This window comes from Phyllobates terribilis, unplaced genomic scaffold (genome assembly GCF_046119375.1).
Source record: "Phyllobates terribilis strain yellow unplaced genomic scaffold, ASM4611937v1 Scaffold_8__6_contigs__length_399053987, whole genome shotgun sequence".
In the NCBI taxonomy this organism is placed as follows: Eukaryota; Metazoa; Chordata; class Amphibia; order Anura; family Dendrobatidae; genus Phyllobates; species Phyllobates terribilis.
In genome coordinates, this window is record NW_027362768.1 from 163,701,549 (window position 1) to 163,726,160 (window position 24,612).

Here is a 24,612-nt window from a genome sequence, read left to right on the forward strand (position 1 = left end):
GATGTGAAGCCATTTACAACCACCCTTTGAGTCCGATCACTAAGCCAGTTATGAATCCACCTAACAGTTGCCTGGTCCATTGCATACTTGGTCATTTTTTCAATAAGGATGGTGTGAGATACTTTGTCAAATGCTTTGCTGAAGTCAAGATCTACTATATCTACAGCATTTCCCTGATCCACCCAGTCAGTGATTCTGTCATAGAAGGAAATTAAGTTAGTCTGACATGACTTGTTAGTTACAAACCCATGCTGACTCTGGTTAATCACTTCATTGTTATCCAGGTACTTACATACATGTTGTTTAATAATTTGTTCAAAGATCTTTCCTGGTATAGAAGTCAGACTCACCGGCCTATAGTTCCCTGGGTCCACCTTCTTCCCCTTTTTGAAGATAGGAACAACATTTGCTCTTCTCCAGTCTTCTGGGACTTCTCCTGTTCTCCAAGAATTTTCAAAGATTATGGAGAGTGGTTCTAAAATTTCTTCTACAATCTCCTTCAGTACTCTGGGGTGTAATTCATCTGGACCTGGAGACTTGAACTCATTTATGTTAGCTAAATATTCCCTCACAATCTTTCTGTTTACAGATAACTTGGATTCCTCTATTCCTTTAAAAGGACAGTGAAGATCAGTTGATGTTACATTTTCTTTCTGAGAGAAAACAGATGCAAAATAGGAATTAAAAAGTTTGGCCTTCTCAACATCCTCTCTTACCATTTCTCCATTTTCATCCTGTAAAAATCCTATAGCATCTTTGACTTTTCTTTTACTTTTGACATACCCCCAAAATCCTTTTTTATTGCTTTTGACATCTCTTGCAAGCCTTAATTCATTGTCAGCTTTAGCTAACCTGATACGTGCCCTGCAGGATCTGCAGACTGCATTATAATCTTCTTTAGATATGCCTCCCTCTTTCCATTTAATAAACATTTCTTTCTTTTTTAGCATGTGTTTAAGTTCTGTGTTCATCCATCCTGGTTTCCTTAAATGCTTCCCATTCTTCCTACTTTTCGGGATTGTTAACGATTGTGCTTTGAGAATCTCATTTTTAAAAATTTCCCATCCTTCCTGGACATTTTTGTCCTTAAGGACATCCAGCCATTGGATCCCTCCTATTCTCTTTCTGAGTCTCTTAAAATCTGCCTTTCTAAAATCTAACCTTGAAGTTTGAGTCTTCACATATCTTCCTCCTCTAGTTATCCAAAATTCTATAATAGCATGATCGCTGCCTCCTAGGGTCCCAGCCACCTTTACCTCCTCAACCATTTCCTCCCTGTTTATAAGGATTAGATCCAAAGTAGCAGATCCCCTTGTTTTCTCCCCTACCTTTTGGAAGATAAAGTTGTCAGCAAGAGAGGATAAGAATTTGCTTGACCTGTTAGTTTTACTTGAGAGAGATTCCCAACAAATGTCTGGATAGTTGAAATCTACCATGACCACTACGTCATATTTTTTGGAGAACTTGGTCATTTGATACATAAAGAGTTCATCCATATCTTCAGCTTGCCCAGGTGGCCTGTAGTAAATGCCTACAATGGTGTCCTTTCCGTTGTTCTCTCCTTGTATTCTTACCCAAACAGTTTCCACAGAACTCCCAGTCTCTGAAGCTTCAATCTCTGTGCAGATATACGCTTTTCTAACATACAATGCAACACCTCCTCCTCGTTTATCAAGTCTGTTTCTTGCAAATAAGTTGTATCCTTTTAGCCTTTTATTCCAATCATGTGTATCGTCCCACCAAGTTTCAGTGATTCCAATGACATCATATTCTTTTTCCTGCATTAGTTCCAATTCTCCTTGTTTGTTGCCCATGCTTTGTGCATTTGTATAAAAACATTTTAGTTTGTGATTGGTTTCTCTTCCTCCCATATTTTTATTATTTAGATTTTTTTGTCTTTGTTCTTCTTTTCCACTTCCAGTAGCAGAGATCTCAATAGTATTTGTCAGCTGTATGGCTTTTTCTGGCCTTTTGCTTCCCTTCCCACATTGTTCTAGTTTAAAGCTCTCCTGATGAGTGTAGCAAGGCGACTTCCAAATACATGTTTTCCAGTCTTCGTAAGGTGCACCCCATCTCTAGCAAGTAGTCCATCGTATAGGTAATTCATTCCGTGATCCAGAAATCCAAATCCTTGTTGACGGCACCATCGACGTAGCCAGTTGTTCACCTGTAGAATCTTATTCCACCTCATTGTTCCATGGCCATCCACTGGGAGGATGGATGAGAAGACCACCTGCGCTCCCAATTCTTTCACTTTCTTGCCTAAGTCTTCAAAGTCACTGCAGATGGTTTCCAGGTCCTTTCTTGCGGTGTCATTTGTCCCCACATGTATTAGCAGGAATGGGTAGTGATCTGTAGGTCTGAAGAGTCTTGATATCCTGTCAGACACATCTTTAATTTTTGCTCCTGGAAGACAGCACATTTCTCTTGAGGTTATGTCTGGTCTGCAGATAGCGGCCTCTGTTCCTCTTAACAGGGAATCCACCATGACCACCACTCTCCGTTTTTTCTTCACAACATTCTTCTTTCTCCATCCAGGAGGATTCTGAGGGCTTACAAGGTTATTCATTGCTGGCAAAGTCTTATCTTGCTGTATTTCTTCATGGTTCTCCTGCGTGAGAGCCTGGTACTGGTTCCTGAGCAGTATGGGTGCTGACTGCCTCTCGATCCTCCTGCTTCTGTGGGTCACATGCTTCCATTCCTCTGTTTCGTCAGGTGCAGTTCGAATTTCTTCTCTTTCTGAATCATGAAGAGATAATTCTGCTCTGTCTAAGAACTCTTCACCTTCCTTAATGATTTTCAAGGTAGTTAACCTCTCTTCTAGATTTCGCAACTTTTCCTCCAACAGGGACACAAGCTTGCATTTCTGGCATGTGGAGTTTGGCTTTTCCACTGGCAAGTCTGTGAACATGTAGCAGGATATGCAGCTCACCAAATGGCTCCTGGACTCTTCCATGTTCTTATTGTTAATGTTCTGAAAACAGTGAAAAAAGCTTAAAAAAAAAAGCTACCGATGTCCTCTTTTCAGCTCCAACAGCCAAAATCTAGTGTTCTTTGAGCTCGCGGAGACTCTTCACTTACCCCAAAATGCAGTGGGAATATGCAAATTATCTCCTCAGGACTCCTCCCCTGGTTTTGAGTCCAGCGTGCCCCATCGTGAGCATATCTGATGGAACACCTGGGGATGGAGAGACCATTCTCCTGAGGCAAGGCCCTGCCGACTGAGGAAGTAGGCCACCCAATTGTCGACCCCCGGAATGTGTACTGCTGAGATTGCCGAAACAGTGTTCTCGGCCCAAACTAGCACTCGTCACCTCTTTTAAGACGGACTTGCTGCACGTTCCTCCCTGACGGTTTATGTACGCCACCGCCGTGGCGTTGTCAGATTGTACGCGGACTAGGAACCCTGCAAGAATGTCCTGCCAGTGACGCAACGCCAGGTAAATTACCCTTATCTCCAATATATTGATCGGTAGGGAGGCTTCGTGGAGACTCCAACGGCCCTGCGCTGTGTGGTGGAGGAAGACTGCCCCCCAACCGATGAGGCTGGCATCGGTCGTGACCACCTACCACCAGCCAAGTGGTAGTAATGACCTCCCGGGTCTGAAGGAAGAAGGACGAGTCCACCATATTAATGACCTTCTCACATGAAGAGGTAACCTGATGCGCTGATCTAGAGACGACGGGTTCTTGTCCCATGCCGACAGAAGGGCCAGTTGAAGAGGCCAGGTATGGAACTGGGCAAACGGGACAGCTTCCATAGCTGCTACCATTTTTCCCAAGACACTCATGCACAGACAAAGATGGCGTGGATTTGGGTCAGAGAGAAGGTGAATCCCCCGACGGAGAGCGTTTATCTTCTCCCTCGGGAGAATGACCCGGGCATGGGTCGTGTCGAACTGCATCCCTAGAAAGGTTAAGCACTGAGATGGGACCAGGGAGGATTTGTCTGTGTTGATCAGCCAGCCTAACAGAGAAAGTGTGTTCAAGGTGATCTGGAGACTGTGGAGGCAGTCCCTGAACGTGGGACCCTTGATCATTAGGTCGTCGAGGTAGGGGATAATTACAATCCCCCTGGCTCGTAGAATGACCATGACCGTCGCCATTACCCTTGTGAAAACCCTCAGGGCGGAGGCAAGCCCGAAGGGGAGAGAAGTGAACTGGTAAATGTGCGTTCTGGAAGGCAAATCGAAGGAACTTCTGATGTGGTGCGCAGATTGGGATATGAAGATACACATCCTGAATATCCACTGAACATAGGTATTCCCCGGCCTCCATCGAGGAGATTACCGACCTGAGGGACTGCATTCTGAAGTGCCGTACACGCATCTGTCGGTTTAGTTGTTTGAGGTCTAAGATCGGACGTAGTGAGCAGTCCTTTTTCGGAACGACGAAAAGATATTGAGTAGAAACCCGAACACCTTTCTTGAAGGGGGACTGGAACTATAACTCCTGAGCGCAGAAGGGAGGCAATGGCCTGAAGGAAATCGGGAAGTAGAGATGGATGCAAGTGGCGGGACCTGATAAATAGAGTTCTTGGTATGGCGTGGAACTCGATCTTGTTGCCTGAGGTCACTATCTCCTTGACCCAGGCATCCTCTATTGCCGATACCCAAGGGTCTCGGAACAGAAGTAGACAGCCGCCCATCCTGGGAGAAAACCCAGGTGGGGGTGACCCGTCATGCTGAGGAAAATCTGCTGGATCGTGAAAGGGATCCAGAGGGCTTGAAAGAGCAACCCTTTGCGCGCCAGTTGGGAGTGGGCCTAAACGTAGGCTTAAGTTTGTCCTGCTGTGCTGGGGTACGGTCCTGTTGAGAGGAGGGTCCTGGTTGAGCGAACCGACAAAAGGACCGAAACTGAAGGTAACGTTTCCTAGGAAAGGGACGATTAGGTCTCGGCTGAGGAAGGGAAGTGCTCTTGCCCCCAGTGGCATCGGAGATGATCTGGTCTAATTTAGACCCAAATAGTCTGGAGCCCTGAAAAGAGAGATTTGTTAGTGATTTCTTGGAGGCCGGGTCAGCGTTCCAAGCCTTCAGCCAAAGAATCCTACGTATGGCGATGATATTGCTGGAGACGACGCCGCTACCTGTTCAGCCCGCAAGGGACGCCGTGAGAAGATATTTCCCTGCGTGGGCGATCTGATCCGCTAGGTCAGCCAGATCGTCTGGGGAAGCCCCGGTGAGGATGCCCTGCCTAAGCTGTTTGGCCCATGCGGAGACTGCTTTTGATACCCAAGTTGAGGCGAAGGAAGGACAAAAGGAGGTGCCAGCGGCCTCGAAGGCTGACTTAGCCAAGGCCTCAACCTGTCTATCCGTAGTGTCCTTGAGGGAAGAACAGTCTGGAAGGGACAGTACAGTCTTAGCCGAGAGACAGGAGGATCCACAGAAGGGGACTCCGTCCATCTGCTGACGAGGTCGTGGTTAAATGGGTATAGCATGTCTAACTGTTTCTTTCCAGTGAAGCGCTTCTCAGGATGCTCCCATTGTTTCTGAAAGACACCATCAAATTCTGAATGGTTAGAAAAGGTGCGTGCTGGGCGCTTGATTCTCTTGAAGGAAACGGAGTAGTCCTGAGAAGGGCTCTCGTTCTCTTTAACATGCAGAGTCTGATTGACGGCCGATATAAGGCTGTCAACCATGTCCTGGACTCTAGAATACTGGTCCGTGTCGGATCCAGAGCCAGAATCTGATTCCGTGTCTGATCCCAGAGCGACCTCTGGGGAAGAGGTGTGAGATGCAGGGAGCATCTTGGAGTCTGGAGAGCTGGAGGACGAGCTTGTGCGAGTCCGTTTCTGAGAATGTGCCCTCGGTCTGCCCTTAGAAGGAGGGGGCAGGGGTGCCTGCGAATAGTCCGTTGGAACGTTCGGAGCACTGGTAGCCGTGAATAGCATGGGCAAACGTTCTAGGACCTGCACCAGAGATTGAGATACCTTGGTGAGGTCAGAGACAGACTGGGACATAGCAACAGCCCACTCCGGAGGGGAGGGTGTTACCACGTCCTGAGCGGCGGGGGGGATCTTGGGGTGCCAGCATGGTGGGAGGCTTGCAGGTCGAGCAGAACGCCGTTGTCAGACCCGCGGGCCACTTAGTACTGCAAAGAGTACAGGCGTAATATGTGACTGTGTGAGTGGGACGGACGGAAAGCTCCCAGAGATTGGGCATATGTGCCTAACCAGGAATACTGCAGAGGAGGGAGCCTGTGTGTGTATGGAAGTGGCAGAGTAGGGCCTACCCGGTCTGGAATGGGCACGGTCCCGTATTCCCCGTCGGAAAGTCCAGAGCCGCAGAGACAGGAGCAGGGTTGCGGTGATGAGGCAGTCACAGAATGATACTGCAGGAGCCAGACCGAGAGCAGCGTAGAGGGACAGAGCCGGAGCGGAGCGTGCTGCCCTGAGCAAGCTAGGGGATCTAAAGCTCCGATAGGCAGAAGGGATGGAGGCGGGCTTAAGAACTCGGCCACTGATAGGCCCCCGGGATAAAAGTGGGCGTGACGAAAGTGTCATAATGCTCCTCGGTCCTGATTGGCCGGTTTTCGGGAGGGGCGTATACCCGCCGGAAAGAGTAACGCCCACCCCGAACCGCCCCCCGACAGAGAAAGCGTGGGCAGAAATGCAACGCAAAAAAGGACAGAGAAACAGGGGGGGGGGGAGCTGTGGGGGACGCCATGCTATTGTGAGTCCGAGGCCCCCGGTTCGCTTCCTGATGACTGCGAGGAGAGGGGGCGTGGCCAAGCGCTGCTGTAAGTGAGCATCGGTGAGGAAATGTGATGCCCCCCTTATAATCCCAGGATTTACGGGGCCCGTGCCATAGCTGAGATGTGAGGGACCTGGGGCTGAGGGGGCAGCAGGGAGGGATTGTACCTTTCCCTCTCAGGGTGGACACAGGAGGTCCTCCGTGGATAGGGGGGATCCTGGCTCTTCCTCCTTCCCGCACTGACCGGTCCTGGACAGTGCAGGAGACTGTGTCAACCCCAGAATCTGGGGGAAGGTCACCGTAGTGACCACCGTCTCCCTCCCAGGCCGCTCCGAGGAGGGGGCTGGGGTGGGGAATGGGCAAGGACTGGCCACCGAGAATCACCCTGAGACACCCGAAGGTGACAGGGGATAGGTCCTGCCCAGCAGGTCCGAGAGTGGGCGATGTGGGAAATGCCACACTGCTCTCTCGGTCGCTTGAGAATGGGGATAACAGGGGACGCAGTGTTCCCTGTTAACCCTGAAGAGCTGTATCTGAAAAATAAAGAAGAAAACATTAATAAAACACAACAGGGTTGGATCAGTTAGGATCCAGGTCTACCTCCTACAGACACTAAGCTTAAACTGGTGAGCTTGGTCCCTGTAGGCGGGTGCATACTGCGGAGGAGAAGCTATTTTCCTTTTTTTGCCTAGTGTCAACCTCCTAGTGGCAGCAGCATACACCCATGGTCCTGTGTCCCCCAATGAAGCGATAAAGAAAAGGGAGCAGCAGAGAGCTGAAGCTCTGACGGACATGTAACATTTCTGGAAAAGTAAAGGAATGGATAAAAAGGACTTACAGACTTTCTGTAGCAGCAGAATGGTAGAAAATCTTTAATGAATGCGATTTAGAAAGTAACTTATCTTTGCATTTAGGAAGCAAAAGGAGCAATAAAAACGATTCTGTGCCAAAGCGTTCATAGCCTTTCACGAGAATATCAGATGTTTCTGTGTGTCTCCAAAATACGACAGCCCCCAGGATGTGTTTAGAAACCATAAGCACATAAGACTCCGCAATAGCGGGCGGCACGATCTGCAGAGGGTTTCTACCACTCCATTTCACAAGCAATTGAGTTTGTTATGTCCAAGTGCAGAAATCAGGAACACTTCAGCCCTGAGAAAAACCTCCGTCATGTACTTAAGATGCAAGAGTGTTTGTGAAAAGCCAATAAAGCCGTCTGGAACCGGAAATTTATGAGAATTACTTTTGTGCACCCATCTGTGTGTGTCTCATACCCCATCACCCGGTGCTGTGCTGGTGGCAAAGACAGAAACGTACAAGTTCTCAACTTGCTGCCCTTATCATCACCCTCATCCTCATCATCCTCCTGTGTAAGAGCGGAGAGTAAAGAAAAAGTCATCATCGAAATTCTAGAACATCCGTCACAGCATCATCCACAAATGACATAATGCATGTGTCTGACATGATATAACCCAGGATCAGTGCAGGATAAGTAATGTATGTACAATATATATATCTTGATTAAATAAAGACAGGCCCCAGGGTTACAATCGGGCGGGAAACTAACCTTGTTCAGTGTTGTATCTCCATTGGCGGAAGTTACGTCCCAGAAGGATCAGCTCACGAGCCGCTGCGGGTCGAGATGGGCTATTCTGGTTGATTGAGAAAGGCACAAAAGCCGGTCCTTCTGGGCCACTGATAAAAAGAAAAATAATAATTGAATTCAGCAAATTTGCCTAATGACGTTCATGTGATGATTATAAAGCAAAAGTCAGAATAATGAGAGCAATCTGCACTCATTCACAGCATTGCAATGAACTTACTTGCATTTTTCAAACACTCGGACGCTGGTGTCGCTGGCCAGGGATGTGATGATGCTGAAAAGTTCAATCAGAACTGACTGAAGAAGGAACCGAGAAACAGTCTGTGCGGAGCAGAGCTGCATGGACGGACACCCTGCACGGGGACAGGAATAAGGTCTAAGCCCCCAAACATAATAGATGGCCATCAGACAAACATGTTCGCCCAGAAGAGCTCGCCCAAATTCCCCATATACAGGAACGCTCAAGGTGCTGCCAGATATTGCTGGCGGTGGCCTTTTTTTAAAAAAAAGAAAAAGGACTAGACATCGGAAATACATGCCAAATTCTTGTGTTTCATCTTTCCACTGACAATCAAGAAGAGATTATGCAAACAAGTAGAAAAATAAAAGATCTAGTGTGCCCTGCACATACCCAGCTGACTCATGAAGTTCATCCACTGCAGGCAGGTGTGGCTGTATAACGGGTGCAGCGTGCCCACGTCACCCTCATCCAGCTGCGTCTGGCGCTTCCTATATGGGGCAGATATAAGGATAGTGGTGACTCTGCACAGAAGAGATACGGGAGTCCTGCGGAGAAGAGCGGCTACCTCTGAGCATGCTCCAGGCTGAGCCCGGGCCGGTCTGGATAACTTGGACCTTTTACACTCTCTGTCTTGTGCCGCCGTCTCGTTCGTGGTTCTTCTGTTCGTTCACACACTATGTCGTCTGTGGTTTTCGGGGGTCCCAGCTCTGCACTGTCAGGCTTACTCTAGAATTAAGGTAACACATAGCACAGTATTTTATACATTCAGACAAATTTATACAAGCACTTTAATAAAACCTCAAGCATTCTGCTATGGATGACATTTTGCTGCATCCTTACCAGTATATCCCAGAAGCTCCTGCGCCCAGCTCTGCTAGGAGGGGTACTGGGGTCTGTGCTGGGGGGAGACACTAATGGAGGAAGGGTTACAGGGGCCGGACGAGGCATGCTGGATGACTGGACCAATCCCTTCATATCCGGGAGAGACTGAGAGGGGCCCTTTCCTGGAGGCAAAAACAAACCAGGTAGATTATTATTTATTTTTATAGCACCATTGATTTCATGGTGAAGGGATTACATACAAAATATAACATTACAATCAAGAAACCATCAATGACAGACTGGATGCATTGGAGAGGTGAGAGACTTATTAGGGAGACACAGAGGAGGATGTCGCAGTAGTCCAGGCGGGATAGGATGAGGTCACTAACATTTTAGCAGAATGAGGGTGGAGGAAAGGATGGGTTCTGGAAATATTTTTGAGTTGAAGGTGGCGAGAGCTTGGATGTGCGGTTCAATGGAGCTAGACTGTAGCGAGTGTCCATGGACGCCCCCTGTGCAGTGAAAATACTAACTTTAAATGGGAGATTGTGCTGAATCAGCATTGCAGCCCCTTCATTCTCAGGTTCGGTGGGAGTCCTAGCATTATGCCATCACTTACTGAATGGATACTAAAATAAACTATAAAAATAGGTTCTCTGAAGTGGTTCAGTCATTTTAATCTGTATAGTTTAGGGTGAACGGGGCAGGTTGCCATTAGCGGCGATTTTCCTTAATTTTTTTTTTTTTTTCCCTTTTTTTGCAGTTTTTCATAGGAGCAAATAAATAAAATAAAAAAAAAAAAAACACACAGTCCTCCCTGACAAAGCTTATATCTGGCTCTGCTATGAAACAACAACGATGGCTTTCTGGGGCACCCGACGATCACATCTTTTCAATAGAAGGGGCTTCTAAAAGGAAACCCGTCAGCAGTTTCATGTTGCCCATACGTCCTGCAGCATTGTTCAGCTGCGTTATTGAAGATATGTACGTTTCAGGTTAAAATGCGTCGGCATTTCAGAGATAACATGGTTTAGAATGGTGGCCGGGATAATAGGACTAGGATGACTATTCCAAAACGCAGGTCTCCATCAGTTTCTCCAGCTCCTTCTCCTCTCCAGAGACATGGCTAAAAGGCTTAGCTGCAGACTTGAGGGGGTTAATCAGCGCAGGTTATTCAGGAGATTACCGTTCGTTGGTGCTTCGAGGTCTCCCGGACTCATCGGATCCACACAGAGCGGCATCTGTAGGATATGAAACTCGATGATGACATCACAGAGCGCATGGCGCAATGAATTGGAGAGACGCTCGGACAACTGGGAAGAGCTGATGTTTCCCTTTTCCCAGACATCGAATCGTACTAAAGTGATTGGTGCTGAAAGTAAAAAAATAAATCAATCAATGTGGTGTCATAATCCAGCAAATTATAACTGGTGTCCACAGTGAGCTGCGGCACGCCTTACCTGAGCCGGCGGCGCTGGGATCTGGAGTATATCTGCTGACTTTGGTTAGAGACTCGAAGGTGCTGACGCTGAGCAGATGAGACGTGGTAGACGGACACACCAGAGGAGGTCCTGCCCGCTCGCCGTAGGCCTGCGTCACCAGAGCGCCGTGCTGAGTTACAAAGGACAGCGCAATGCAGCCGATACCTAAACCCAAAACAGAGGATACATGAAATCTGTGCTGCAAAAAAGCGGGCGTCCGGCGGGAACATGGGAAACCGCAATAACATAGGATGTAATGGAATAACTTCCAAAACTGAAATCAGACAATGCTAGGACAGGAGGATAACAGAGCGTAAGACAATGGCTGTGATTACCTTTTCCTCCGGTTCCCTGTCCACCAGGATTATTATACAAGAATAGATCCAGCTCCGGGAGCGAGTGGTGGTAATAATGCTGCAAACACAAACTCAGTACTCAGTATCAGCCCGAGATCAGACAGCGGGAACATCAGCATTGTTTGGATCACCTCCTATTAGTATTGCAGCCCAGTGGAGCGGTCATTGGACGTCTCCTCATACACCCATATTACTGCGGAGGTCAGTGGTTACGTGCCCCTCACCTGGAAGTGATGCTCCCCATTACTATCGGTGTATTTGGGAGTGTGGAGGAAGATGAGCAGGTTCTGCCGCAGATAATAGGCCATGGCTTGCAGACAGGGCAGCGAGGCCTGGGGGATGGTGTACTGCAGGACCTCTGTCGGAGGCGTTCCTCTCGGCTGGATAAACTGGTAAAATAAAAAAACAAGATTACCACCGGAGACCCTGCCCCAAACAAGACCTGCAGCCCCAGGGCGCCGGGTCCTCACCTCGACATCTGCCGGCGTTAGCTTACAATTCCTCTGCAGCATGACAGTAATAATGTCCAGCGTGGCCTCGTCCAGGCGCTTCCGGAGAACCTTCACCAAATCATCCGTGATCTCAGACCCTGCAGACATGTTAAATGTGGATGATCATATCAAAATAGCATCTGGAAGCCATTTTTTTTTTATGTTGTATATACACTTCTATAGAGGAACCAGGTCAAGTCATAACAACCAGAACGAAAACCTTCATTCTTTAGTCTCACCGGCTTCTCCGACGCCATGGACCAGGAGAAGAATGTGCTTATCCATCTGTCCCACGGGCCTCGTAGGGTCTGTACTCCGAGAAGATGGCAGCTCCAGTGATAAGCGGCTGCCCTAGAAAATAAGACAAGCGTGAGAAATAAAAGACGGTGCAGATCTGATCTCCGGTCTTGGGCTTCAGATGACGTCATCTCACCGTCATATCCTCTGTGAAAATCGGTTCTTGGCTACGGGACAGAGCCAAAGAGCGAGACATCATAGACTGGGAAGAGTCCAGGTCCCACAGCCGGCCATTGCCAGACGTCTCAGAGAGCCTGAGATGTAGAAGGAGACTAGGTCAGGGGGACGTTTGGGGCAAAAAAAATTTTGGAAAAAAAAAACAAAAAACAGGAATATATGCCTATGGTTATAGGGTTTTCTTCCATCCTAGGAGTGATGAATGGGCCCTTACTCTATTAAATATTGGTTATTATAAGGACGCGCTCTGCCATACGCACCGGAGGTAGAAGACGGATTTGGTGGTGCGCTCTTGATACACGAACATGTTCTTGCGGTTGACGACGGAGAAAGCGTTGAGCACGGAGCGCAGGGACTGGATGGCTGCCGGGACATGAGACAAATATATTACAATCTCTCCCTACCACAAGGCTTCTCAGGCTCAGATCATAAGGGAGCGACGGACACCGACCTCTGGAGACCCCCATGTTGGGTCCCATCTTCAGTCGGGGGTGGATTTGAATCACTGTGCTCCACACCATGTCGCAGGCAAAGTGACCAGGTATAAACTGCATGGTGGCAGCAAGATAATCGCGAGGCTGGTAACTCTCGTCCCCGGCAAAGTCTGCAATGACAAATGTGAACGTATGATCACAAGACATAAAATAAAAGAACCGATGCAGCTCTGCAGGGGACACGGACCAGAGGTCTAACCGAGTAACAACCAATACGGCTTCATTCTCAGGTGTGACTCTGCTTTCCCAAACAGATTATTTTTTACAGTTGATTTTTTTTTTTTATTTCTTTTTGTTTGTTATCAGTAAACAATTTTCATCCAAAACCTGAAAATCCTCCTGACCCCGTCCTACTAAGGCCTCATTCAGATGACCATGAATCCCCTATGTGTTTCACATCTTGAACACATACCCTTTGTGGCTGCTCACATGTCCATTTTTTTTTTGTAGATCGAGTACTCACAAAGAAAAGAAAAAAAAAAAAATCTGGCAGCTCACGTGATGCCATCCGATTGCAGCCCCATTTCATGGATGAGTGAAGTTTTGCAATTTTTTTCGTTTTAGCAACCAAGAAAAACACAGATGAAAAAGTAAAAATAAAAATATCTGCTTTTTTTTTTTTTTTTTTTTTTTTGTGTATGAAAGAAATCACAGACATCTAAAATGAGGCCTCACACAGCTGAGGACTGCGTTACACTGTAAAGACTGAACATGATGGTCTCTGACCTGGTAACCAGGATTAATAAAAAGTCAATTGTGAGCGTCGAGACGCCACATCTACGTGTGGGACTTGAAAAAAAAAAATATAGTGTGACGGCAACCAGTTTTGCACGTTTTGAATTTGCACTGCTGCTAATCTTACAGACTGACACAGTGCAACAAACCAGCAGCTGTGGGAACAAGACTCCTGGATATAAACAAGCATATTTCCATTCTTTGACCGCATGCAGAGATCCTGAAATGATGGTTGCACAGATTTCAATAAAAAAAAAAAAAAGGAGGCGGAGTAGTTGGGGGTCCGGAGCGGCTTTCTGGGGTCGCCTCCCATACGATCTGCACACAGACGACTATAGAACAATCCTCACCTTCTGTAGTCAGCGCCCTCGGCCGGTACGACGTGTAGGGACTCTCCGTCTTCCAGATATCCTCCTCGCTCTCGGCCACCAGCAGTGTGTTACACAGATGCGTGTCGTGCAGATCCTGCAGCAGGAGACGCTGTGGAGACCACACAAAGCCGGAGATTTACTAAGACTGAGCCGACCAGTAGGTGGGCGTAACATTAGAAAAGCGCCTATAGCAGCGCCAAATTTATCATCCGGCACAAGTCAAATTTGGTCAAGATTGGGGTTGGAGTAGATATTGAGGGCTTCTGCTGTGCAGGCCTCGCTATAGGGATAAAAAAGGGAAAAAAATACCGTAATAAAGACCAAAATGACTGATTAAACTGCAAACTCATTGCCGAGGCTGCATCTCCGCAGCTTTGTGCATAGATGGATTATAGCGTTACTTTGCATTTCTATTGTTAGGATCAGCTTGTCCTCTGTATATTCACTAGCAAACTTAAAAGGGGTTGTCCAGTGCTCGGCTACAAGTCTGCAGTTACTCTATGTGACTACAGACTTGTGAATCCCCATATTGTGCGCACTGCGGGCTGTGAGGATTCTCTGGTGCCGGGAGCGGCGATTTGCATACACGCGGTCACATGCCAACTAGACAGACTTGGTCTTTTTAATGCAGATGTATTGAGTGAGGCATGACAAGTCTAGTTGGAATGTGGCTGCAAATACGCAAAACGCATACTTGCAGTCACATGACCACTGGCTCCTACCACCGACTCTGGAGAATCCTCAGTGTGCACGATGAGCGTAACTTGTAGCCCAAGGCTGGAAAACCTCTAAGTTTTCTCGTCCATGTTATTGGGGGACGCAGAGACCGTGGGTTATAGATTCTGCCACTAGGAGGCGGACACTAATGTAGTTAAAGGATATGTAACAAGATGAAAAGCTACCCCTTATCCATTGGACAGGGGATAATTATTCGATCACAGGGGTCTGACCGCTCGTCTACCCACCGATTCCGAGAACGGAGCTCTGAAGATCCCAGTGTGAATGGAGCTTTGGTCGATCATGCAAATTCATTCTTAAAGAGCGTCTGTTTCTGGCACTCCATTCATCACTGGCCGTCCTACTGAGAATTTGAGAATGAAGTTCGGCAGTGCACATGATCGACCATGGCTCCATTCACATGACGCTCTTTAAAGCCCCATTCTTGGAATTGGTGGGAATGTCTGCAATTGGAGAATTATGCATGGGGGCTTTACAATACATTACAAAAGTGTTGGGTTTGCATAGCTTTTCAGCCAGTAATATAAATATATATATAATATTTTTAATAAAAATAAATTGTATTTTTTATTAATTAAAATAATTTATTATTGTGATGTTTCCATTTCCTGAAAGCAAGCAGAGATCTTTAAACATGTATGTATGTATGTATGTATGTACGTACACACATACATACATACATACATACATACATACATACATATATATATATACACATATATATATACACATATATATATACACATATATATATACATATATATATACATATACATATATATATACATATATATATATATATATATATATATATATATATAAAAGTTGCAGCATTTTTCATTATGCAAAAGATTAGGTTTTAATTAGAAAAAAAAAAAATAGACAATTCCTGTAACAGATCTGACAACAACAAAACTTAAGATTGCTAGAAAGATCTTAAGGAGACATATATAGGCCTCATTTCTGTCTGGGGTGCAGTACTGACTCTCTCTTTGGAGATTTATTACATTTAATAATCGCTGCTCTGATCATGTTCTGCTTTACATCCAGACGGCCGCTCCCCAAAAAAGGAATATAAACTGGAGAGACGGATGGGGTTTTATCCTCCGGGGACCGTTCTCTAGAGGAGACGTGGGGTTTCTGTTGTTCCTTTGTTTCCATCTGCTCTTAAATTATTAAATCGTGGATGGTAAATCGGTTTGTTCTCTGATTTCTGCTCCAGTGATTCCGCCGCTGCCTGTTTATGAGATTTTATCTGATAGATCGGCCGGCCGCCGCCGCTATCTTGTTTTACGCTCATTGCCGTTTAATGCCCGGTACAAAAGTTTAAGTGTTGCAATTTGGGAGAATGCATTTGTATTTTAATACCTCAGCGAAAGGCGTAAACGGAGCCGGGAAAAAGGAGAATGAAGCAACCGGCTGATAATCCATCAACGGGGAAGACTGGTTAACCCTCAGTGTGCTGCATCCAAGGCGAGGACACTGACTGATGGACAAGGAGGGTCCGGAATACAGTTACGGTTTTAATTATATACAAAATGGTTACAGCAGTTATTTTATAACATTGTAATCACGTTTATATATGAGCAGGCGTGCACCTCTCCAGCAGGGGCGCGCCTTTTACAGGCTTGGTTTTGCGGCACATTCAACTATGATGTTGCCGGTGGCCATAAATGAGGTGAGAGTAGCTCAGAAGAGGACAGATAAGAGTTCCAAACGCTACATCAGATTCATAGCGAGCTGACTGACAAATTCTCAGTTGACTCCTTTTGCATCCAGTGCAGCACAGATGTTATAGAAAGCAAAAGGGTGCAACATTTTTTTTTATTATTATTTAAAAGAAAACCTAATTGCAAAAATTAATTTTAAGCTCCAACTACATGCATTTAAATATTAAAAAAAAAAAAAAAAAAAAAAAAAAAAAAAACACACCTTCTGAATGCTTCATTACCTGATTGACCACTCTGCAGATCTCCCCCACCTTCCTCACCACCAGCTCGTGCAGTCGCCGACTCTCTCCCAGTTCATCCACTTCTTGAGCAGCCACGGCACTGACAGCGGGAGAAAAGGTGTAAAAACAAGGACCAAATAACCGGAACACACATGATGAGGTCCAAATTGTAGGGACATAACGGTGGGGTACCTGGCATGGGTGCAGACTTCCACCCGGTCCTGGTGAACCTTCACAATCAGCCAAAACTTTGGCATGACCGGGCAGCGCGAGTCCTGATCAGTGATGAGGGCGTCTTCGCACTCAGAGTCGCTGCTGCCGGCGTCGTATCCTGCCAGACGTGCAAGAATCAGGAATAAGAGGGATAACAACTTTACATTATTGCCTGTTTAGTAGCGTTGAATGGCGGGAGTCACAGGGTGCAGAGACCCTCACTGATTTCTTAATCATGCCAAAACGGAGCTCACCTAAGTGATCGGAATCCATACTGCCATGACTGGAAACCAGACTCTGGACACGACTGGGACGCTGTCGAGACCCTCCTAGGACAATAAGAAAAGAGCATTAGGGGGTGCAACTCCACCAAGACACATCCATACTTCTCATCAGATGTTCCTGTCATCTGCTTTACAGAATCGCACTTGCTCTGAGCAGTAGTTTGTGCTTCAGAGCTATTCTTCCTAACTGACTCCCTCACTGTGGGGATATGCAGGAGACATGGAGGGAGGAATATAATGAGATATAGATATATATATTTTTTTTTTTTATTACATACACATTATAAATAAAGTCATATGCACAGAATGTGATGAATGAGCATGCAGACAAGGTGATGCTACCTGTGCTGGTCACCGTGCTGGACTGCACCGACTCGGGGAGACTGACCACAGATGAGGTTTTGGGTGGTGCATGGGATTTGTCAGCCAGCGAACCTTCATTAACACTTTTACTCCCGGGATCGAGGGCAGATATTCCCGCCACAACAGACACTTCAAGAGCAGACTGGACCCATTCACCAAGATCCTCTTCTGTCTTTTGACAAAAAAAAAATACATTTAACGATGTACACGGGGGTGGTGGTGGGGGGGGGGGGTTAAAAAGTTCCTTCATAAACAAAAAGCCAAAGTTTCATCCAATATATACTTTGTTTCTAGATTGCTACTTTTCAGCCCTGTCTTGTACCTTGTCCACAGGACGGCCATTGTTTGCAGGCACTTTGGGATCAGCGTCGTCCTCGACACCCTCAGGGGCTGCACTTCTATCGGGCTCCTCCCAGGGGGTCTCTCCCTGCACGTGGAGCTGTTGTTGAGCTCGGTTATTTTCCACTCTGTGGGCATGAAGTCGGCTCAAGGAGATGTAATAATAATCGTCTTCTTTCTCATTCAGCTGGTAGCCTGGGAGGGAGAGGCGGCGAAACTCCTAGAAAAATGGAAGAAAGGTGTAAGGAACCAAAAGGGGCAAACAGCATTGCCACGTAGTGTCCTTACAGTCTTCAATAGTAGATTGGATGGGAGTCAAACCAATCCAGTGGATGCCGGATTACTGGAATTTTACTGCGCATTGTATAGGACAGTGCAATGGCTGCAAAGCATATTTATTAAGCTGCATAGCCGTTCTCATTCTTGCAGAGATCTTGTAGTGTGTTGCCCTTTATATCAAGCACATGCATAGTAAAAAGGGAGGTCAGATCAAGGGTTAATCATGCCGTTCATGGCCAGCCGGTCTGGTGTTTTTGCATTTGATAAGTGTTATTTTACCGCCTATAAGTACAGTGTGAAGCATTCTGCCTATATATAGAGGAGGGTAATGGCCCATAAGGTGGGATATAAAGAGGGAGATTCAGACACCGCAAAATCACTCACAACAATGACTATTTTGTGTTGTTTTGCTGCCAAAAGATAAACTAAGCACAATGCACAAAACCAACCAAAACCTTTATTTTACAGCCCTTAAACCGCCTCCTGGGATAATTAACGGCTCATTCTGCGGGACAAAACTCGCCGGCTTGAACGTCGGCTGACATTAACAGAGAACGAGCCATAAAAGGATAATTGTTTCTAAAAATACGGCCCCCCGCTCCGGAGACGAGGCGCTCAGAAATGCAAGCTCAGTCATTCCACAAACCTCACGGGCTACAGCCAAAAACAGTGCCGCCTCTATAATAAAATATACACACACATACACACACTTAGGATAGGACTCCCCCCCCCCCCAAGTTGGAGAAAGACGTGAAGGATGAAGAATATAATTCTTCATGGAATAATTAGGAAGTCTCATTAGCTCCCAGTACTGCATAATTACATTATAGCGTCACTTACAGACTCGTGTGCCTCACGGGCCTTTAGAAAACCATTTTCTACACTAACTAACCCTCAACAGATCTCTCTGCATGCTACTATGGAGCAGCGGATTTAAGGTTTGTACATTTGCAACTTACACCCACAACTGTACTATTCTCAGCCGCCACTAGAGGGAGCCTAGTGACAGCAAGCTGTGAATATCTGTATGCAGTGGGCTCCCCCTAGTGGTCACTGCAGATAAAATGACTATGTAACTTCACAAGCTCCAATCTCTATATATTAAAAAAAAAAAAAAGTTAAGATTACAAAATGCATCGGCACAAGAATTTGGTGGTGTGAACTTCAGGGCAGAATTTCGCACCTCTTTGAATTTCTGTAAAGAACGTTCGGGCCCGAAAACAAACTGCAGCTGCACCAGTTCCCTGTGACAATGAGGCCGTCCGTCAGACTCACAAACGTGCGAGAGCACCTTCCTCAGGATGGAACGGGTAATTGATCGTGAGTGACGTAAGGCAGATACCAGCTCGTCCTCAAGCAGCCAGCGAATCTGAAAAAAAAAAAAAAATCATAAAAAGGTTCAGCGACAATGAGGGAGACGATAGCTGGCTGCAAGGAAAGACATCTTAAAGGGACAGTACCTACCTCACTCATCGTAACCTCGATGGCCTGTCTATGCTCTGCCGGGAGCCTGGAGAGAGCTGAAAACCTAATGGTGACGAGAAGGAGAGGACCGGTGACGCCATGCTTAAAGGGGTTGTCCATTTTTAATGAGCTTCTCTCCCCCCCCCCCCCCCCCCCCCCCCCCCCGTTTAAGTAATTCAATGCATTTGGGGGGGTAAAAATCTTTTTTGCAATTTGGTTTCATTTAAAATTTTGCACAGTTTTACTTTCACAGGCTCGGTGCACCTAAATATCCAACCTTGACGTGGTCTGTGGTCATAATTCAGCTGATAGGAGCTAGGAAATACACATAAAAGAGTAGTAGACTACAAGTCAGACTGTCATATACAGCTCACTGATGGATTCTCCGTTAGCTCATTCTGTATCCAGCAATAAGACAGTGCTTTATTATTGCTTAGGGGCAGGACCCCTTTAAGGTCACAGGCTGACACTGGATTGTGCTCATATAATGTGCGCAGCCTTTAGGAGATTTTTCATTAGGATTTAAATATTTAGTATTTTAATATATTTTCTGACTTTGCCCCCTGTATCACAGCAATGTCAATTTTTTTTTTTTTTTACTTTCTGGGGAATTTTGCATATATTTTTGAATCTATTTCTATAATGTAGCCGGTCTGTCTTCTCATATACAATAGGGAACGTGTGTGAGGGTCCAGCACACGAAGGGTTGAACAGCAGAGATCACAGGTTTTTCCTGATGGGAGCAATAGAGGAGGATCTCTACGTTATATACAATCAGCGTCAGAAAGATATTAATTCATTTATCCTCCCGAGGGAAAGAAAGTGACAACTGCCGGGAGGATGTGTCTGATATGAATCAGCCGCTGTCACTTCTACACCTCCGGCCATTACACGGCGGAGAAAGTCAGCGGCGCTCGCCTCATTCATATTACATAACATGGACCCCGGGCAGTCAGAACTCTGCCTCTGGGGGGAGAGACGATGGCCGTCCAAATAGGTTTGTTTAAAGGGCCCTGAGCTGCCGCGATTACACCATCATCACCGCGAAGACAATCCCGGGCCGGTGATCACACACCCGCACAAAAGAGTCTCCGCATCTACAGATCTAGGGATCAGTGTCATGGTAGAGATTATATATGTAATTCAGGATCAGTAAGGTATGTACAGCGACTGCCCCAGCAGAATAGTGAGTGCAGCTCTGGAGTATAATACAGGATGTAACTCAGGATCAGTACAGGATAAGTAATGTAATGTATGTACACAGTGACTGCACCAGCAGAATAGTGAGTGCAGCTCTGGAGTATAATACAGGATGTAACTCAGGATCAGTACAAGATAAGTAATGTAATGTATGTACACAGTGACTGCACCAGCAGAATAGTGAGTGCAGCTCTGGAGTATAATACAGGATGTAACTCAGGATCAGTACAGGATCAGTAATGTAATGTATGTACACAGTGACTGCACCAGCAGAATAGTGAGTACAGCTCTGGAGTATAATACAGGATGTAACTCAGGATCAGTACAGGATAAGTAATGTAATGTATGTACACAGTGACTGCACCAGCAGAATAGTGAGTGCAGCTCTGCAGTATAATGCGGGATGTAACTCAGGATCAGTACAGGATAAGTAATGTAATGTATGTACACAGTGACTGCACCAGCAGAATAGTGAGTGCAGCTCTGGAGTATAATACAGGATGTAACTCAGGATCAGTACAAGATAAGTAATGTAATGTATGTACACAGTGACTGCACCAGCAGAATAGTGAGTGCAGCTCTGGAGTATAATACAGGATGTAACTCAGGATCAGTACAGGATGAGTAATGTAATGTATGTACACAGTGACTGCACCAGCAGAATAGTGAGCGCAGCTCTGGAGTATAATACAGGATGCATCTCAGGATCAGTACAGGATCAGTAATGTAATGTATGTACACAGTGACTGCACCAGCAGAATAGTGAGTGCAGCTCTGGAGTATAATACAGGATGTAACTCAGGATCAGTACAGGATCAGTAATGTAATGTATGTACACAGTGACTGCACCAGCAGAATAGTGAGTGCAGCTCTGGAGTATAATACAGGATGTAACTCAGGATCAGTAATGTAATGTGTGTACACAGTGACTGCACCAGCAGAATAGTGAGTGCAGCTCTGGAGTATAATGTATGTACATAGTTTATGAACAATAATTCTTTATGTAAACGGTTCAGGTAGATACACACTGTAAGACTTGCCTAAGGCACCATGCAAACTGCTTAAAAAGGTAATGGTCAGTGGGTTTTTGCTTTATAACCTGATAGCTGCATGATGTAGGGTTAGAGACCCTGATTCAAGGGATGTGTCACTTAGAATCACAGTTTTCTCTGCTGCAGATCTAGCAGTGCTCAGAATGCTGAGCCCTGTATTACCCCGACGAAACCACTGACTGTACTTTCTATATTCCCATAAAGCTGCCAATCAGCAGTGGTGGCGTGGTTGGACCAAGAAACACCAGACACCTAGTCCTGTAGTGATAATCTCCTGCTGATAAAACACTGATTCTATTGAAAGAGCAACACATCGCTGAAATCAGGGCGTCTTCCCCTACATGATGCGGTTCTCAAATTAAATTGCAATAACTTGCTGACAGATTCCCTTTAAATAATGATATAATATAGTACAATTCCTTTATACCTTTATAATTAAGGGCCCATAAATCCCAATAATCTACCACAGAGCTGCCGGATAATCCGGAATCTTAAAAGATCCAAACTAAATGACCGCTCAAGATATCTCCAATTACAGAAAAATAACTTTGGTGTATGTGATGATTATCGGGGAGCTGTTCCTCCGTCTGATAATCTGATGTAAAGGAATTGTACTGTCTTGCAATGAAGCGGTGATGGCAGGGGCGAGGGGCAGCACCAATATTTCACCTCTGGTCCACATTGGATGGGAATCTCTCTAGCGCTGGCGGTATCTCGTCGTCGGAGCGGTATGAGGATGGCAGTGCAGGGGAACGAGGGAAGGACACACTGCTCTCGGAGGTGTACCTGGGGTAGAGGAGAGGATATGGAGCAAACTAAAAAAAAATCACAGCACAATGGAAGGGAAAGCGGGAAGTGCAAGCGGGAGAGACGGGAATCACAGCAGTGCAGGGAGGCGAGAAATGAGGAAATAAGGAACATAAAGACGTCTCACACACCTCCTCATGAGCATACAGAGCACGGATCCCTACAATCAGTACAGCCACTATTACAGCTCCATAGGACCACTTATTATTTGATCTGCCATTCCGGGCTCTAGGAAAGCTGGGTGACTGTCTGTAATGGCATATCTGTATTCATTCTTACCCAGCTTCATCTACCCTGATAGAATTTTTAGCAACTGGACATAAAAAATATGGTGGAAACTATAATTTGCCAATGGCACTTAATCTAATTTTCTGCTGAACCAAGAAAAAAAAAATGTATGATCTTCTGTCAAACACATTTTAAATCCCCTATAAGGAAAGTCAGCGATAATAAGAGGGGCTCCCGCTATCCATAAGCCTGAGAGGAGAGAAGCTGCATGCGGAGTCTTGTGCTCACAAGAGAACCTGGAGGGGGTTCCCATATTATATGGGATTTCTACAAAATTTGTGTAATTCCTCATCAGTCCTGTGGTGGCGCTGCAGGATAACTGAACATTAGCCATGCAATTTAGGGTTCTGCTCTGGGATAGGTTTTAAGGGGTGAGGTCTGGTTTCTCAATTAATTTGGGGGGGGGGGGGGGGGGGGGAGGAAAGGGGGTCTGATTTTATTTAAGGGGGCCAGGCCCCAATGAACGGCTGACCTGAGGTCTGAATAAATTTTGGGTTCCGAATTTTTCAGAGGTCGGGGGGGTCCATATTTATTTGGAGCACTACAAAAAACAGAAAAACTGACCAGCACATCCAGACTAGTGTGAACAGATGCCAGGCAAGACAACAATTCTAAAGGAAAATATTTAGCTGTACTCTAGAATGTTAAATGTAGAGACCTGGAACTGCATGACTGCCATGTAACATTATCTACATATAGAATATTGGAACCGCAATTTTGCTCTAGAAAAAATTACAGTAAAAAGAAGGTACTTGGCACATAAATTGGCCAATGTATATGAGCCCAACAGCTATCGTCTGGATTTTGCATGGCTTTGTTCCTACCGGGTATGCTGGGAGTCGTCACTCACTCCCTCGATTTCCAGGGGTAGAGTCAGGACATAGATATCGAGCATAATGCTCAGATCGACCAGCGAGATGCTCTGCAGATTTTCACTGTTCTCAAGGCAGCTGATCACTTCACCTAAAAACGGAGACAAAAACAAAATATTCTAAAATTCTCTCCTGCAGAAGAAGCGCAAGATTAATCCTAACAGCAGACTGCAGCGGATATTGTCACCTCATTGCTTCCTTAAAGGGGGGAGTCCATTTATACAAGCCGATAACCAGCCAACGAGTGTTTCGTAAGAAACCTGGTTCCTGATTATTGGCCCGTGTGAACATACCGGCAATCCAGAGATCAGGACGTTTGTGTTGGCAGTAACCCATTGTTCTTGGCAGCACATCACTCGGTGTACACAGGACATGTGCTGCCGATAACATGATGCCGCGTGGGGACAGAACTGTTGTATTAGCAATCGTTCTGTTCCCATCAGAAATCGGCCTGTGTACACAATCCTCTATGGAGTAAATACAGCTGTAACAAACCCTCAGCTGTGAAATGTATCAGTACGGGGTCACAGCTTATGGATGGAATAGATTTTACACTTTAATAAAAGCAAGCAGAGATCTTAAAATTGGTAAGGAATCAGACCAGGTTTCTTGATCTCATGGTCGCAGTGGTCTCTCCGTAATTTGCCGACTTACCCAGGCAGGTGGGCAGCGTGAGGACTGGCATGGAGCCGTGCTGGTTCTTGTGTGTGACCGAACAGATGAGGTGCACAAACAGAGGGGGCATCTCGAGCTCGGACATCTCCTGACCGTTCAGCGAGTCTCCTCCCAGGACACTGAAGGAATCATCGTCCTGATTTACAGTCTCGGATTCGGACATAGATTCTGCGTTATCTGAATGCTCCCGATATTCAACCTCCAGATCAGGGTCACTCTCGGTAGTAATGCCCCCCACTGATGTATTACCTGTGAACGGATGAAGAGATTACAATGCACTGGCGAGATGAGGATCCTACAAATGTCAGGGGAGCGGCCCTTCACCAT

At 46.1% G+C, this 24,612-nt stretch overlaps 1 protein-coding gene across 3 annotated transcripts in view; it reads right to left on the reverse strand.

Annotated features, from left to right (window-relative positions):
* SZT2 (SZT2 subunit of KICSTOR complex) overlaps window positions 1-24,612 on the reverse strand; it is a 69,972-nt gene that overhangs the window by 15,106 nt on the left and 30,254 nt on the right. For 2 of the 3 annotated variants that reach the window (XM_073643653.1, XM_073643652.1), the window contains 25 exons: window positions 24,265-24,534; window positions 23,563-23,701; window positions 22,313-22,429; window positions 19,392-19,455; window positions 19,111-19,296; window positions 17,632-17,868; window positions 17,289-17,481; window positions 16,917-16,991; window positions 16,642-16,780; window positions 16,450-16,549; window positions 13,740-13,869; window positions 12,612-12,764; window positions 12,421-12,523; window positions 12,120-12,237; window positions 11,926-12,037; window positions 11,666-11,784; window positions 11,420-11,584; window positions 11,175-11,253; window positions 10,819-11,004; window positions 10,545-10,730; window positions 9,377-9,540; window positions 9,102-9,262; window positions 8,927-9,024; window positions 8,516-8,648; window positions 8,260-8,387 (listed from right to left, as the gene is read on the reverse strand). In XM_073643653.1, the coding sequence (XP_073499754.1) occupies window positions 8,260-8,387; window positions 8,516-8,648; window positions 8,927-9,024; window positions 9,102-9,262; window positions 9,377-9,540; window positions 10,545-10,730; window positions 10,819-11,004; window positions 11,175-11,253; window positions 11,420-11,584; window positions 11,666-11,784; window positions 11,926-12,037; window positions 12,120-12,237; window positions 12,421-12,523; window positions 12,612-12,764; window positions 13,740-13,869; window positions 16,450-16,549; window positions 16,642-16,780; window positions 16,917-16,991; window positions 17,289-17,481; window positions 17,632-17,868; window positions 19,111-19,296; window positions 19,392-19,455; window positions 22,313-22,429; window positions 23,563-23,701; window positions 24,265-24,534 (3,555 nt within the window). The remainder of the gene's footprint in view (window positions 1-8,259; window positions 8,388-8,515; window positions 8,649-8,926; window positions 9,025-9,101; window positions 9,263-9,376; window positions 9,541-10,544; window positions 10,731-10,818; window positions 11,005-11,174; window positions 11,254-11,419; window positions 11,585-11,665; window positions 11,785-11,925; window positions 12,038-12,119; window positions 12,238-12,420; window positions 12,524-12,611; window positions 12,765-13,739; window positions 13,870-16,449; window positions 16,550-16,641; window positions 16,781-16,916; window positions 16,992-17,288; window positions 17,482-17,631; window positions 17,869-19,110; window positions 19,297-19,391; window positions 19,456-22,312; window positions 22,430-23,562; window positions 23,702-24,264; window positions 24,535-24,612) is intronic. The other variant, XM_073643654.1, reaches the window with a different exon arrangement.